General features: G+C 32.8%; 1 protein-coding gene across 5 annotated transcripts in view; it reads left to right on the forward strand.

The window, feature by feature from the left end:
* LOC149797620 (uncharacterized) overlaps nt 1–14,650 on the forward strand; it is a 195,384-nt gene extending 180,734 nt beyond the window's left edge. For all 5 annotated transcript variants that reach the window (XM_089962515.1, XM_089962514.1, XM_089962512.1 and 2 more), the window contains exons 4-6: nt 6,260–6,380; nt 11,669–11,871; nt 12,906–14,650. In XM_089962515.1, coding sequence (XP_089818641.1) covers nt 6,260–6,380; nt 11,669–11,871; nt 12,906–13,124 — 543 coding nt within the window. In that variant the 3' untranslated portion in view covers nt 13,125–14,650. The remainder of the gene's footprint in view (nt 1–6,259; nt 6,381–11,668; nt 11,872–12,905) is intronic.
* Nucleotides 14,651–17,411: the final 2,761 nt, after the last annotated feature.

Below are 17,411 nucleotides of genomic sequence, written 5' to 3' on the forward strand. Positions count from 1 at the left end.
CCTTCTTTGCCGTGTTGAGATAAGTAATATTTTAGTTTTACCAGTATTTACCACCATGCCATTACATGTGCACCAGTTTTCCAGTTTGTTTAGTGCATTCTGTAAAGAAATTTCGAGCTCATGCTTTGTGTTTTGGATGTCTGACAATGTTGTGTCATCTGTATAGAGATCCGTAGATGATATTGAGTCTCTTAGTAAAAGTGGTAGGTCATTAATAAATAAAATGAATAGTAGTGGACCTAGAATTGAGCCTTGTGGTACTCCATATCTAATTGTTTCAGGTTCAGACAGTTAGTTCCAAAATTTACTCTCTGCCCTGTCTGTGATCATGCTTAAAAAGAAGTTTTTCATACATATCAAAGTTTTCAAGACTAAATGCTTGAATTCAAGGAAAAGATAACTTCATTAGCTGTATATGTGAAATTTGCAGAGTTTACATTACACAAGAGCAGAGAGTAAGTATTTCCATTGTAGGCAGATTTAAATCCATGAAACATGCAGCATATCAAGACTATAGTGTTAAAAAAAACTTGATAGCAAGAATGTTTAAAGCTTATCAAGGCTAAATTAGCATATAGTTATAAAACTTGGGACAGTCCCATTAAGACCAATTATAATGGGGGAGTGTTGATGTAGCAATTTGTCATTTAAAATGAGAAAATATTTTAAGGTTCACTTTTTCCAAATAAAATGATATAAACAGAGGGATATAAGGTTTGTATTTCAGTCATTTAAAAATGTTACTCCATCATAAAATGTAATAATTGTGTTATTGTGAAAGATCGTGAATCAAGCTTTTTTAATGACAAGTTTTATGTCATTTTGTCATCAGCTACAAAGAATACCTTGTCAGAAGTGAAATGTGGCTTTAAAATAAATTCACAACGATATTCACCTCACAATTAGTAAGATTCTGATTTGGGACTTCTGTTAATTATGAGCAACAAGATTAAACTTTTATATCTAACATTATTTATTCAAGAAAACATCTCCACATATAATGTATAACAATGCAATATCTGTGGATTCGCTTGAAAACTGAAAGCTAATTAAAAACTATATCATGATGGCATTCTAACAATCATTATTTGTCTACTGACATGAAGTGGATAAACCATAGCCAAATATAATATACATGATAAATTATTGTATGTGTTAATTATGACTGAGATCATATAGTAAAGATAGAATAGATATGTTTAGTTTAGATCTGTGTATTAATCTGAAAAACGTTGTTATATATGCTATATCTTCCCTGTAAAAATTACACAACCAATGTAATTAATGACCACCTTTCCTTTTTTAAGAACAGAATTTTTTTTAAAAGATGCAGCGTAAGACCTGTGCTTTTCAGTACTTATCTGCATCAGTTCCATGCTTACAACAAAATGCTGCAGCAGTCTCAGTTGATCAGTTACATGTATACCAATGTATAAATTACCAAAGTCATAAGCACGTGTAGAGTTAAACATGACACATTAGCTGGGCAGCAAGTTCAAAGACTTATCAGTACTACTTCAACCACCTGCTAAGTGAGAAATTTTGTTGATTGATTGGTCATTTTAACTGTGCTGATACTTGCAGTGTATTTGGTCATTGTAAGCGCAAATCAAAACAACAACTTTAGCTTTCATTACAGTAACTGTGCTCTAATAAATGCACCCCACCTCCCATCAATTTGAAAATGTGATTCCCCTGGGGGGGGGCATTATATGCTATATATTAATTTCATCATATTACTTGGAATTGCCAATTCATAATGTCTTAATCGTAAGTCAAAATGGTAAAGTGAAAAGAACATGGTTGTCTTAAGAGCTGTATAGAGCCATTGTTCTTATACAAAGCATTCATCTATTTTAACATGTACAGTACCTATTGTTGGAAACATGATTTAGGAATCTTCTTCTTCTCTTCTTTAACACCATTTTTCAGCACAGGATAGGCTATATATGGCGGCCAGTATTAATGGTGGAGGAAGAACCCGGGAAAACTCCTGGAAGAACTACCGATCCACAAGAAGCTACGATCCACAAGAAGCTACTGGCCGGCTTTCTCACATACCCATTGGTCGAATCTGAGACTCGAACCCACGCAGACAGAGGTGAGATGGCAGTGATCCATAACGGAGAGCACTTTAGACCACTCGGCTGATTTAGGAATAAATCTTTACTTAAAACTATTACATTTGCTTCCCATTGGCATATGCTGGACTTGGCCTACCAGATCAGCAGTGTTAGAATGCAAAGAAATAAAATGTTTCTCGTCATTCAGGTAAAATTCTGAAACTTTTGTGTTGGTGGGTTACTTATTATTTCTGTTGGTATAACAGTTGAATTATAAAAGGTAGGAATGAGTTTTGACTCAAGGTAGTTCTGTGATCAAGTGGTGTAGGTCTCATTGTTAATAACAAAAAGTTGAATTATATCTTTGCAGTAGTTTGGTGCAAGAACAAGATCATTTTACACAACTATAATCAGTCTTATTTTGAGCTCTCTCTTCTCAATAATAAATAATCTTTACTTGATGATCTGACAAATGCAAGGAATGAAAGTCAGTAAACAGATAAATATTGATACAAGATGTATTGATTGGTTCATGAGTTCTTCTTTCTATCACTGATATTTCTTTAACAAGAATCAAATGACAGAATAATTTGTGTTTACACAGTGTGATTCAACAAAATGTTCGTTCAATAAAATAAACACTTTCATCGAACTCTGAGTTGTTCATTTTCAGCATAATGGCAAAGAAAACAACTGCTGTTGTGCATTTATGTTATTAGTTTGTAAATGAAATTAATACATCAAGAACAGAAAACAAACCATATTAATGACTGTTATTGTGCTAGGTTGTTAGTTTGCACAGTCATCAATCTTTAAAAAGTTTACATGTGAACCTCCCTGTGTCTAGAATGACTTTTTGCGAACAATTATGAATATGTAGAAAACAACTGCAAATTTTGATTATTTAATACAGAATTGTATAATTTAAATCAAGGTAAAAATTGTAATTTATTTAGTGACCCTGACCACAGATCTGTTATTAGTTGCATTGAATGGATCTTCTTTTCTTCACAGTATTTATAAATTCATTAAAAGTCTTTATACAGCTCATAGCAATAGCTTTTGTATGCAGCAACTGCTAGAACTATGCTTTATCAAGTTTTAGTTACCCCTCTGTACTCCTGTGATTGGATGTCAAAAGAAATTTATGTAATTAAAAATATTTATTTTTTAAATATTAAACTTAGATCAATTATACAAATGTGCATTATTATTATATGCTCATTGTTTTCCCCATTAACTTTACATTGTCAGAATCGTTTAATATTCCCCGATACTGAACGCGCGCGACAATACACATATAACATTCACGTGAATAAAGGAACTACTTTCTTTTGTAAACAAACAATGGACTCAGACGCCAACACTTTTGATTTGTAAACAAATCATGTACACTCCCGTAAGAGGCTCTTTACGTTGTGGTTGTTTAAATTTGAATGAACTAAAACATATTTCATGCACTGCAAAAAACCCCAGCTGTTTTGGCACATTCCACATTGATACAATGTTTCGGATTTATGCTAGCTACATTATATAAATGATGGAAGATTAGGTCCTTACAAACATACAAGTGACAAGGCATATACTGTTTTCTTTAGCTAGTGATAAGAATGGCAAAATAAAATATACTTACAGTTTCACATCCTGAATTTCATCAAAATGTATTTTCTTAATTCTGCAGATCTGAATTACATGAGCCATGTCATCGGTTTTCAATCTGGATTACACATTTTGAAATTGTGCTGTAATTTTGATGATAAATGCAATTGCATCCTCCTTATTGCATTCAAAATGAAATAAGCATTAAATTCCATAGCGTATTTTTGATAATTGCAATTGAAAGACTTCATATTTTTCCCACATTATGGTTTCAAACATTCAATGACAGAAACAGACACATTTGCAGACGTAAACACGCTTCTCCCGTGCCACTTCAATCCAGTGTATTTCATGTATAATTTGCACAGATGAATCCAGTCCAAAATCACAAACTTTCGTCGAATTGAAACAAAATTATATTCATTCCAGATCAAATGGAACAGTTGTTGCAATTCGCATTCATTCACAATAAGACTGCCAATTTCTTTCAAAATTTATGCCGAGCGCACGACTAAGTTCAAATTTATCTGGACAGAGTTATGTGCACATTAATAATGATGTCATTGTGTAATGACAAATCTGTGCTCGTGTATTTAATTTGGAATAGGCATTCATTCATTTATGTTGTTTCTTTTAGTGTATTTTGTTTATATAATTAAACCTTAGGTAGAATAAAAAATGAGCATATAGTAAAAAGGTTACTGCATTTGTATGGGAGAATATGAACTCGTTTTGTTGGAAGGATATACTGCACTCACAAGTTCTTGCAGTATTCCATCCGAAAAAACTCTTTCTTATTTTCAAATACAAATGCAGTAACCTATAAATATAGTTCACGAAGATGTGGCATTAGGTTCGTATTAAACAATTTTATTTGGCATTATATACCTTACATTATCTTCATTAGAACTAGCAGTGTTTATAGTTAGCTGAATGGTCATATTTTCTCAATTTAAAATTGCCCCTGAAAGAGATGACAGTGAAGGTAAATCAGTGTCCCCTCTCTTTCTCTTTTGGTGCATGATTGTAGGGATCCTAAAAAGTAAACAATGTCCCCATTTATCGAGACCTAGTCAGCAGTCATTGGATGTGACTCAAAGAAACACTGTGTGCAGAGTTTTTCTCCATGACTAGCCACAGCACTTCCATCAGGATGCACAGATGGAGTGGAGTTTTATTTTCTTAATCCACTCCACACTATCTCCACCTCCACCATGAAGCATGGTAAAATGAAAGATGTGATCTGTACTGTGTAAAGTGTTGTAATTGGAATTTTATTTTTAAATAATTTAAAGTACTCTGAATTAAATAATTTTTCAGCCACCATGGATGTAGTTAAGGCATATTCAGTTACTGTGTAAGTAGTTCATTGCATCAGAAAAGATCTAACTTATACAAAACTGAAATGGCTTTGGAAATCTTTCTAAATGGTTGCCAAAAAGAGGTCAAGTTTTGCAGGTATTTAAACGAACATTCTGAATGAAGTATTGACATTGACTCAGAGAAAATAAGAGAGACAAAAGACTTAAAACTACAGATTTTCTTTGCATAAAGTTTTGGAAATCTTTCATTCAGTAATTATACTTGCACCAACAATGTTATTGTTTTTGGGTTTTTAAAATTTTGTTGAAGCAAGCATTTTCTTTACTAAAACGGTGAAACATGACAGCTACAGATTTATTTCATATGATGTGACAACTTTAATAATTGCATCCCTTACAGTGTCTGCTATCTCATGGATTACTCTGCCATACCATAAGGTAGTTCACATTTGTAAAAATCAGTGCTGATCAGTATGATGTAATCATTACATAAGGGTCTGACCATTTTAATTTTCATTGGGTGGTGGGCCTTATAGTCATGCTAAACAGTCTGTACATGGTTGGGAAAAAAAATCTAGTTCTGATTTGAAGTTTTTTTTTTAAACACAAATTTAATTATTATAAGGTTGAGGTAAAAAAAAAATACCCTGGTACAAAAGAAAATCCCATCCACACCATGTTTGAAAATTTAGTGATTGGCCTCTTATTATGTTATCAATATGATATAACATTTTACCTTCACGTATTGTAGCAATTCTGGGAGAGATTGGATTTTACATGGTTGATGCTTCTGTCTCTTATTTAATAATCATAACATTGCTGTTAAAGAAAATGATCAAATTTGTGACAGTGATAACTTGGAAAATCTTTAGCAGTTTCTGTCCTGCCTTATATTGCCTGCACATTCTTTCTGTTGCAGAAACTTATGTTGATCTCAATAACTGTATTATGCCGAAAACAATCACTCATCAACATTTTTTTATGTTTGAAGATGTGATGAAAGTTTTAAACACTCACTCAGCTGTTATTTTTTGGACAATTAGTGTACATCTTGCCATATTATTCCCCTTACATGTGGATAGATAATTCATTTAAGAAAAGTGCAAGAAAATATACACAAACCTGTAAGTTTACTTTTACTCTTAGGATTGCTTGGACCCTTAGCTTTGTGAAAATATAAACTGAAACTTGTCCTTGGCATTCCACTACTTGTACTGAAAATAACGTCAATAAATGTGCAGCTTTTTAATATAATTTTTTTTATATACAATAAAGGTGGTAAAAGAATTGCTAGGTAGAGGTGTTGATCCTAACACAGTACTGGATAACCAGGAACCAGCAATATTTCTTGCCATAGAAGATGGGAGGACTGAAATCTTGAATGTCTTAATAGAAGGTAAGTATTAGGAAACAGTTTGACAAACTAAATAGAATCTAGTATTTTAATGTCACTTTTTTAGATCACTGGTCCACAGGTCTTATTAAGTTGTATAAAGGTGTAGATCTGAATGTAAAATGAAGTTGAACTATTTTTAATGTTCTGTTTCTATGGATTACTACATTTGAATGGGAAAATATTTTCTGAGCTACACTGCATGTGTCTATGGGTTACTACATTTGAATGGGAAAATATTTTCAGAGCTATACTACATGTATCTATAGGTTACTACTTTTGTATGGGAAAATATTTATGAGCTATACTACATGTATCTATAGCTTACTGCATTTGTATGCGAAAATATTTTCTGAGCTATACTACATGTATCTATAGGTTACTACATTTGTATGGGAAAATATTTCTGAGTTATACTACATGTATCTATAGGTTACTGCATTTGTATGGGAAAATATTTTCTGAGCTACACTGCATGTATCTATAGGTTACTACATTTGTATGGGAAAATATTTTCTGAGTTATACTACATGTATCTATAGGTTACTACATTTGTATGGGAAAATATTCTCTGAGTTATACTACATGTATCTATAGGTTACTACGTTTGTATGGGAAAATATTTTCTGAGCTACACTGCATGTATCTATAGGTTACTACATTTGTATGGGAAAATATTCTCTGAGTTATACTACATGTATCTATAGGTTACTACATTTGTAAGGGAAAATATTTTCTGAGCTACACTGCATGTATCTATAGGTTACTACATTTGTATGGGAAAATATTCTCTGAGGTATACTATATGTATCTATAGGTTACTACATTTGTATGGGAAAATATTCTCTGAGTTATACTACATGTATCTATAGGTTACTACATTTGTATGGGAAAATATTTTCTGAGCTACACTGCATGTATCTATAGGTTACTACATTTGTATGGGAAAATATTCTCTGAGTTATACTACATGTATCTATAGGTTATTACATTTGTATGGGAAAATATTTTCTGAGCTACACTGCATGTATCTATAGGTTACTACATTTGTATGGGAAAATATTCTCTGAGGTATACTATATGTATCTATAGGTTACTACATTTGTATGGGAAAATATTCTCTGAGTTATACTACATGTATCTATAGGTTACTACATTTGTATGGGAAAATATTTTCTGAGCTACACTGCATGTATCTATAGGTTACTACATTTGTATGGGAAAATATTCTCTGAGTTATACTACATGTATCTATAGGTTACTACATTTGTATGGGAAAATATTCTCTGAGTTATACTACATGTATCTATAGGTTACTACATTTGTATGGGAAAATATTTTCTGAGCTACACTGCATGTATCTATAGGTTACTACATTTGTATGGGAAAATATTCTCTGAGGTATACTATATGTATCTATAGGTTACTACATTTGTATGGGAAAATATTCTCTGAGTTATACTACATGTATCTATAGGTTACTACATTTGTATGGGAAAATATTTTCTGAGCTACACTGCATGTATCTATAGGTTACTACATTTGTATGGGAAAATATTCTCTGAGTTATACTACATGTATCTATAGGTTATTACATTTGTATGGGAAAATATTTTCTGAGCTACACTGCATGTATCTATAGGTTACTACATTTGTATGGGAAAATATTCTCTGAGTTATACTACATGTATCTATAGGTTACTACATTTGTATGGGAAAATATTTTCTGAGCTACACTGCATGTATCTATAGGTTACTACATTTGTATGGGAAAATATTTTCTGAGCTATACTACATGTATCTATAGGTTACTACATTTGTATGGGAAAATATTTTCTGAGTTATACTACATGTATCTATAGGTTACTGCATTTGTATGGGAAAATATTCTCTGAGTTATACTACATGTATCTATAGGTTACTACATTTGTATGGGAAAATATTTATGAGCTATACTACATGTATCTATAGCTTACTGCATTTGTATGCGAAAATATTTTCTGAGCTATACTACATGTATCTATAGGTTACTACATTTGTATGGGAAAATATTTCTGAGTTATACTACATGTATCTATAGGTTACTACATTTGTATGGGAAAATATTTTCTGAGCTACACTGCATGTATCTATAGGTTACTACATTTGTATGGGAAAATATTTTCTGAGCTACACTGCATGTATCTATAGGTTACTACATTTGTATGGGAAAATATTCTCTGAGGTATACTACATGTATCTATAGGTTACTACATTTGTATGGGAAAATATTCTCTGAGTTATACTACATGTATCTATAGGTTACTACATTTGTATGGGAAAATATTCTCTGAGTTATACTACATGTATCTATAGGTTACTACATTTGTATGGGAAAATATTTTCTGAGTTATACTACTTGTATCTATAGGTTACTACATTTGTATGGGAAAATATTCTCTGAGTTATACTACATGTATCTATAGGTTACTACATTTGTATGGGAAAATATTCTCTGAGTTATACTACTTGTATCTATAGGTTACTACATTTGTATGGGAAAATATTCTCTGAGTTATACTACATGTATCTATAGGTTACTACATTTGTATGGGAAAATATTCTCTGAGTTATACTACTTGTATCTATAGGTTACTACATTTGTATGGGAAAATATTCTCTGAGTTATACTACATGTATCTATAGGTTACTACATTTGTATGGGAAAATATTCTCTGAGTTATACTACATGTATCTATAGGTTACTACATTTGTATGGGAAAATATTCTCTGAGTTATACTACTTGTATCTATAGGTTACTACATTTGTATGGGAAAATATTCTCTGAGTTATACTACATGTATATATAGGTTACTACATTTGTATGGGAAAATATTTTCTGAGTTATACTACATGTATCTATAGGTTACTACATTTGTATGGGAAAATATTCTCTGAGTTATACTACATGTATCTATAGGTTACTACATTTGTATGGGAAAATATTCTCTGAGTTATACTATATGTATCTATAGGTTACTACATTTGTATGGGAAAATATTCTCTGAGTTATACTACATGTATCTATAGGTTACTGCATTTGTATGGGAAAATATTTTCTGAGTTATACTTCATGACATTAGAAGTGAACTATAGCTCAGAAAAAAATGAGTTCATATATATATATATATATATATATATATAGTAACCATTTTATCATACTCATTTAGCTTTTCTACCTAACACTGAATAATAATAAGAACACTGCAAGAAACAAAGTAATTAAATTCTGCTAAATTCCAAAGTAATATACATAGTTAAATGAATACACAATAACAGTATGCATGCACACATAGCACTGCCTAGCAACATTTCAGCTTGGTAGCATATCACATGCACAGTCATTCATTTAAAAAAAGAAATCTCATACTGTGAATGACCGTACCTTGAAACAGCTTTTCCAGTTGGTTTGGATTGGAGGATTTTGTTTCTTAAATATGTTCTGCAATCATAATACATTAGGAAAACTAGTACCTCACAAATCCAGCCCTCCCAGGTTAAAACATTTAACTAAATGACTGAAAGTTGTCTGCAGCTAGTATTTTCTTTTTTGAAAAAGAAAATATCTTGTAAATCAGGTGTGTGAAACTCATTTGCTATGGTGGACCAGATTTGATATAAATGTACTTCACTCTGACCATATGTATCACAAACTATGATAAGCATGCAAATTTTACACTAACAAGAGACTTGGTCAGCAGGCCAGACTAGTGAGTTTGGAAGGACATATCTGGTTCCCAGGCCATATGTTTAACACCCCTGATGTTAGTGGTCTTTGTTTGCAATCAAAAGTAAAATGCTGTCTGGATAGCTAGTCCACTTTCGACTATCACTGAACATGCCACACGCATCAGTATACAGTAAAGATACTAATTTATTGGGCAAGATTTTCAGGGAAATTACTATTTCAATTGCTCACAAATTATCAGGAAAATGAGAACAGTAATTATACTTTAATGTCTAAAAATTGGATCAATAATGGTATCTTAAATTTGAGTTGAGGAAAAAGAAGCTTGCCTTTTTATACACTGCGGTTTACTATATCAGGCCAACCTTGGATATCTGTAATTCTGGATTCAGTACCCAGTTCTGACAAGTGCAACAGTAAGTGGTAGTCTTTCCATGATACCTGCACATGCGTTATGAAATCCATACCCCTGGACAAAACTTAAACAAAAACAGCAACCTGTAAGTGCACTCATCTCAGTCCTTAAGCAGCCCTCATGGCAGGGAGGCTGGTGATAAAATCTGCCTGAACCATGCTCATTTTCATAGAGCCTGCCATACTGCATACCTGATGTGTTAATAATATTTAACTTTGTATATTAAAACAGTGTAAATAATGGATTTTACCTGGGTTATATTGGGCACTACCATATTAGTAGATAGAATGAATCTCCAAAGTGAAGAGTTCCCATCAGAAATAAAGGGAGTTATTTCTTATCCATACATGTGAGAGAGGGACACTGTTGATGACATTAATAGTGTGTATTTATTATGATGACCTTTACATGTATTTATTATGATGACCTTTACATGTATACAGATCATAATTTGATTTGAGTGCACAGTTCAAATACAGTACAGGAAATACTGGCTTTTAAGTTGGATTGAAGTGTAACGTGCATAGAATGAGATCTCCTAATGCATAATGTTCTGGCAGATTTGGGTTTATGCTGTTTCTTAGCACTAAGAAATAGAATAAATATCATAGACCCTGTTTTACTATCAAATCTATTCATTGGCAGATCTGGATCTATGTTGTTTGCAGTTGGACCAAATTTATAAGTGAGTATATGAGGTACATGGTATTCTCAAAATTACTCCACCTCAAAGTTCACATTTTGTATGCCTAACCTGTACAGAATATTTAGTTTTTATGAATCAATGAGATACAGATAAATAAAGCACTTTATAGGTGACAGCTGCTGTGACATAGTAATTAGAGAATTCACCTCGGATGCAAGAGGTCACAGGTTCAAACCCTGGCTGAGTCATGTCAAAGATTTATAAAAAATGGTATTACAGATGCCTCAATAGGTCATCAGAATTAAGAGATTAGTGTTAGGACTTGTTCGTCTGGTGTCAAGATAATGTGACTGGGTGGACATTATGTCTGCAGCATGATGTCCCAGTGCTAGACATTACTATACACTGTAGACATTGTAGTGATATGACTGAAAAATTGTTAAGGCTACATTAAAAATCCAAATCACACACACACACTTCATAGGTTTGCTCTCATTTTTAGGAAAGGCTGATGTGAACATCTTAAACAGCCAAGGAGAGAGCCCTTTGTACACTTCATGCCGAGAAGGCTTTGTAAAAGTCTGTCAAGCCCTCTTAGAGGCAGGTGCGGATCCTAATTTTGTGTGCCAGGAAGATGGGGATCAGACGCCTTTAATTGTTGCCACAGCCCATGAGCAGAGTGACGTTGTAAAAGTCCTTCTAAAAGTAAGTCAAGACATTTTCGTGAGAGAGCTAGTTGGGTATGAATTTTCTCCCATGTTTACTATGTGAGACAAAAGCTATATTTTTTTTATAGAATGGAATGGATTACTGTAGTATCATTTATTTTTGTGGGTCTTAATTTTTTTTTTATTATTTTGTCCCCCCATCCCATGGATCACAAAATGCACTTTTTGAGGTCTCAAAATAAAATCTACTTTCTGGAAGGGTGGTAGCCTTAGGTATGTGAGCATTTTGTTATAGAAAATTAAGTATAGACCTACTCAGCCCTTTTGAAAAGACCTGATGAAATCTTCTGCAGTAGAATCAACATAATATGGTTGACACTGAAATAAGGAAATTCCAGTATAGAAGTTACACTTTCAGTATCTGAGAAGAAGAAATATAATGTAACCCAGAGATTGGAATGTTCTTAATTCAGGACATCCTTGTCTCTTTCCAGTATGAGCAAATGACTTTGAAATCCTCGTGATACTTCTCAAATTGTTACATTCTCGCAGACAAAAGTTGAGCTATATCAGCTAAAAAGAATATATATTTGTAGGAATAGATCAGGTATGCAAAGTTTGATTGGAATTTCCTTGTCTCCTTTTCAATTCAGACACTGAAATATTTTTCTCATCCATTTTATTTTGCAAATTATTCAAATGATATACAAATTTACTTTAAATTTAAAAAGTGTCCTTGATGATATAAATTCAAGATCATTCATCAAGAAATATATATCAACTTGCCATCAACCTAAAGGTTGACAGTTATATTTATAGCACATCACACATTATCTCACTTTTATCACCAGGAACCGAAGACAAGTTTGTACTTATTCGAGATTTCTCAATTATGAGGATGAGAAACAGGTACCATTTTCTTGTTCAATTGACAGTCTCAGTTTTCATTTAGATTTAAAATCAAAAACCATACACTCATGGGAGGTTTTTAGTCAACACCATAAAATGTGGTTCTGTCACTGTTAAACTTCATAAAGGATGTCATCACCGACAACTTTGTTTCCCTTGCAGCATGGTTGTGATTTAAACGTGCAGGATGGGGATGGTTGGACAGCATTGTGGCATGCTAACAGTAATAGTGATGTGGAGATGATGGATCTCTTACTTAAATCTGGAGCGTCTAAAGACATTCCTGATGCAGATGGACACACACTTCTGGACGAGGCTAAAGAAAATGAGGATGATGAAGTTATTGAGCTATTGACCAAGTTCTCAAAGTCATGGACTTAAAGAAAGCTTAAGAGGCAATAGTTTTTGTAATTGCAATATTTATGTATTTGAACACCCACTCACCCATTTGTTTAAAATTAAAGACATATTAATATACATTAGAGACTGACAATTCATACAAAGTGCTGACCTTCACCTTTAAACAAGAATCATTCATTCATTGAACACCATGCTGTAGAAAGTCACAGGTGACAAATATCAAGATAATGTTTTTTCAAAGTATGGCTGGCTTTCATTCAGACACATGTAAGTTTGTTTTCTTTTAACAGTTGAAAAAAATCGTTATAAAAGATAGATACGGATGTTTTCTAGTATTAGAACATTATTCTTATTGTCATATAGAACTTGAAGACTCCAGTTTACATTTGCTTGTTTTCTCTGCAATACTGCAATGGAATTTCTGGTATTCTCAGCCATGTTTTGGTATCCTTAATTAGTGTTATAATACTGATTATTTGTTTATACTTCATGGTGCTTTGCATTAGGAATAATACAGATCTTCATTATGACATAATTCACATCTCTACTTTGCATATAAGTTTAGCTGCTGTTGTCAGCAATTTTAATATCCCTTTTTATATATTGCTTTAAGCATATATATTCCTGGATAAAGTGTCAAAAATATTAATATTTTGCTTGCAGTGTGTATCAGATTTTGTGTGTATGCACATGTTAGTAATTATTTTGTTTTGTTTGCTTATGTTTATGTTTTAAAGAAGACGTGATGTGTGACGTGATTTTGATTTTTAACATAGCTTTAACAATTTTCAGTCATATCGTTACCATGTCTGCAATGTGGCAGTTTATGGTGATGTCTAGCACTGGGACATCATGATGCAGACATGTAGCATGATGCCCCACCCAGTCACATTATCCTGAAACCAGGCTGACCAGTCCTAACACTAACCTCTTAATGCTTTGGTATAACTCAGCCGGAGGGTCGAACCCATGACCTCCCGCATCCGAGGCAGATGCTCTAACCACTAGGTCACAGGAGCGTTTTTTTAAAGAAGACATGAAAGTCTTAATAAAATAAAAGCTGATTAATAAATCATTATGTATCCCAGTCAAATGATTCATGTAATATTATCAATAAGGTAATCAGGAATATTCAAAGGCAGTTAGCATCATAAAAATTTCTATAGTTCCTGTTATCATTCTGAAATCTGAATATTTTGGACTTTGTTAGAAAACATGTATGTATGCTTAATTTCATGGTTGCTCACTTTTTCTGGAAAAAAATGTACAAAACATTTTGTAAAATCCATTTATTTATGTATTTTTAACTGCTTCTTTTTTATACAAAAAAATCTTTTTCAACTCTAATGTAAGAATAATGGCAACTTTTATTAATGAAGTGAATCCTCATATTCTGGACTTGCAATATTTTATTAAGTATAATAGTGTAATATTTATAGTGACAGACTTTTGGGCTTTATACTTAAAAGAATTGTGTTCCTCATCTTGTATTTTCAGAATTAGTTATTTCAGTGACTTATTATTAGTCAATACAAGTCTTAAATGTTCACCTTGCTTGTGTTATCATTTCTTGTCCTTTAACATCTAATGACAGTTGTCTTGTTCTTATTATTATTATTACTATTATTATTGATGTTGTTGTTGTAAGTCAAATTTGATGTTCAAATAATAGAATTTAGGTCTCTTATCCAAAGTGAAGCCACCCATATTGATTAAATGTCTAGCCCATGCTTAATAATAAGCCCATGCTTGATGATAAGCCCATGCTTGATGGTAATCCCATGCTTGGTAATTAGCCTATGCTTAATAATAAAACCTTGATTGATGATAAGCCTATGCTTGGTGATAAGTTCATGCATGATAGTAGTCCTCTGCTTGGTAATAAGCCTATGCTTGATGATAAGCCCAGGCTTAATAATAAGCCCATGATTGATGATAAGCCCATGCGTGATGGTAATCCCACGCTTGGTAATAAGCCTGTGCTTAATAATAAAACCTTGATTGATGATAAGCCTATGCTTGATGATAAGCACATGCATGATAGTAGTCCTCTGCTTGGTAATAAGCCCATGCTTGATGATAAGCACATGCATGATAGTAGTCCTCTGCTTGGTAATAAGCCCATGCTTGATAAGCCCAGGCTTAAAAATAAGCCCATACTCAATGATAAGCCCATACTCAATGATAAGCTCATGCTTACTAATAAGCCCATGATTGATGATAAGCCTATGCTTGATGATAAGCCCATGCATGATGGTAATCCCATGCTTGGCAATATGTCTGTGCTTGATGATAAGCCCATGCTTAATAATAAGCTCATGCTGGATTGTAATCCCATACTTTGGTAATAAATCTGAGCTTAAAGATATGACCATGTTTAATAATTACAGGTTACTGCATTTGTAACCTTTTATTTTATACTCATTCTCTTATTCTATCTAAGGCTTAATTATATAAAAAAATAAATTACAAGAACAAAGTAATTGAATTTATGCTGTATTCCCAAAAAAATACACACAGATTCATCAATATACAACAAGAACAATATAAATGCACAAATAACTCCACCCAGGAAAGTTTGAACTTAATCGTGCACTCAACATCACTTTAAACAATATATATCCCTTTGGTGTATTTAAAATTGACATTTAGAGTCATATTGTGAATGAATGCACATTGCAACAGCTTTTTCAGTTGGTCTGGAATGAATGGCTTTTGTTGGGGTTTTTTGGTGTCAATTCTACTCAATTTTGCTGATTATGGACCTGAATTTATTAGCTGTGTCAATTCCACAAAAAATACATGTGTCTATGATTTGAGCAAGGAGGGACGTGTCTTGACTCAGCTGCATGCGTGTTTATGTTCTGTCATTGAATGTTTAGAATCATAATGTGGGGGTATATATGAACTTTTCCAATTGTAATTATCAAAAAGACACTATTGAATATCAGGTTCATTTTATTTTTAATGTAGTAAGGAGAATGTTATTGCACTTGGAACATTGTCAAAATTACAGTATAATTTTGAAATGTGTAATCAAGCTTTGGAACCCATGACATAGCTCATGTAATCAGGATTTGCAGAACTAAGAAAGTACATTTTGAGAAAATTCAAGATGCAATAACGTAAATATATTTTGGCCTGTTTTATTACCAGTTAAAGAAGACATGTTTATGTCTAGGGGCCATGCTTCCATGCAAAGTGGGTGACTAAGTCGCCTAAAAAACGTAAACTTCGCCTTCTTCTGTTAGGAAAGTGAACATGATTTCACCCTGTGATATTTTTTTAGAGGTACATTGACTGAGCATACTTTTTGAGATGCCCCTTGCCTTAGCCAGATTAGTTATAGTATTGTGTTGTAGCGAAATGTATTCATCAGTAGTTAGGCCTAGTTTTTATATCAATTTACGCTGTCAAACAAACTCTTGCACATGTCTTGCTAGCTGATTGACCATTAATATTTTCCCGAGTAAGTTAACAGCTATCAGATGGTATCACTCCCCAATTTCTGCATGTTACCTCTTGATGATAACACATACAGACTTGTGTTTTAAAGCTTTAGCAATAGTATGTAAATAGCAGTTTGTGTTTTAAGATCAGAATAGGTGATCTGGATATTTTAACTGCCTCTTGTACACTTCTTTGTCATAAAATTAGTTTGAAACTCTAAGCTAACCAGTAACAGGAAAATAATGGTGGATATCACTATGTCTGGGAGGTACCAGTTTATTAGAACATCTGTTTTCGTAAATCATCAAGCAAATATATTCTGAAAAATACACAGTTCATAAAAGGCAAAGTCTAGATATTATGTTATTTAAGATTTAACTTTAAAATGCAATTGTGTAGGTCAGAAACATATGGGACAATGCTATGTTATGAAATTCTTGAGAACGGAGAAACTTATGGTTCTAGCTGTTTTCTGAATTGACTCGTATTTGTGAAAATACGGAAAAAGCTGCAAAGCAGATACTGTTTAACTATTGCCTAAAATTATTACAGGTATGTAGACAAATAAATAAATGATAAATTTGCAATTTTGTCAGTGGACTGTTGTAATGAAGCAAAGTGAGTGATTACACATTATGGAAACCCCTCCTTCTAAAAATAGATTCGCTCACATCTGTGTTGATTCGGTTGGAAAGAAGGTTTTAGGTCATTTACTGACTATTAAGGAGCCATGTCTGTAATTTTATGCATTTTAGTGTTATCTATGAATAGTTATGGTAATGTTTTTTCCGCAACAAAGAAATGAGGAAGAACAGTATGATTTGAAGACATGTCTGCATTTGCCCTCATGTGCATGGT

The sequence above is a fragment of the Sinohyriopsis cumingii genome, chromosome 6 (genome assembly GCF_028554795.1).
Source record: "Sinohyriopsis cumingii isolate HCF-2022 chromosome 6, ASM2855479v2, whole genome shotgun sequence".
In the NCBI taxonomy this organism is placed as follows: domain Eukaryota; kingdom Metazoa; phylum Mollusca; class Bivalvia; order Unionida; family Unionidae; genus Sinohyriopsis; species Sinohyriopsis cumingii.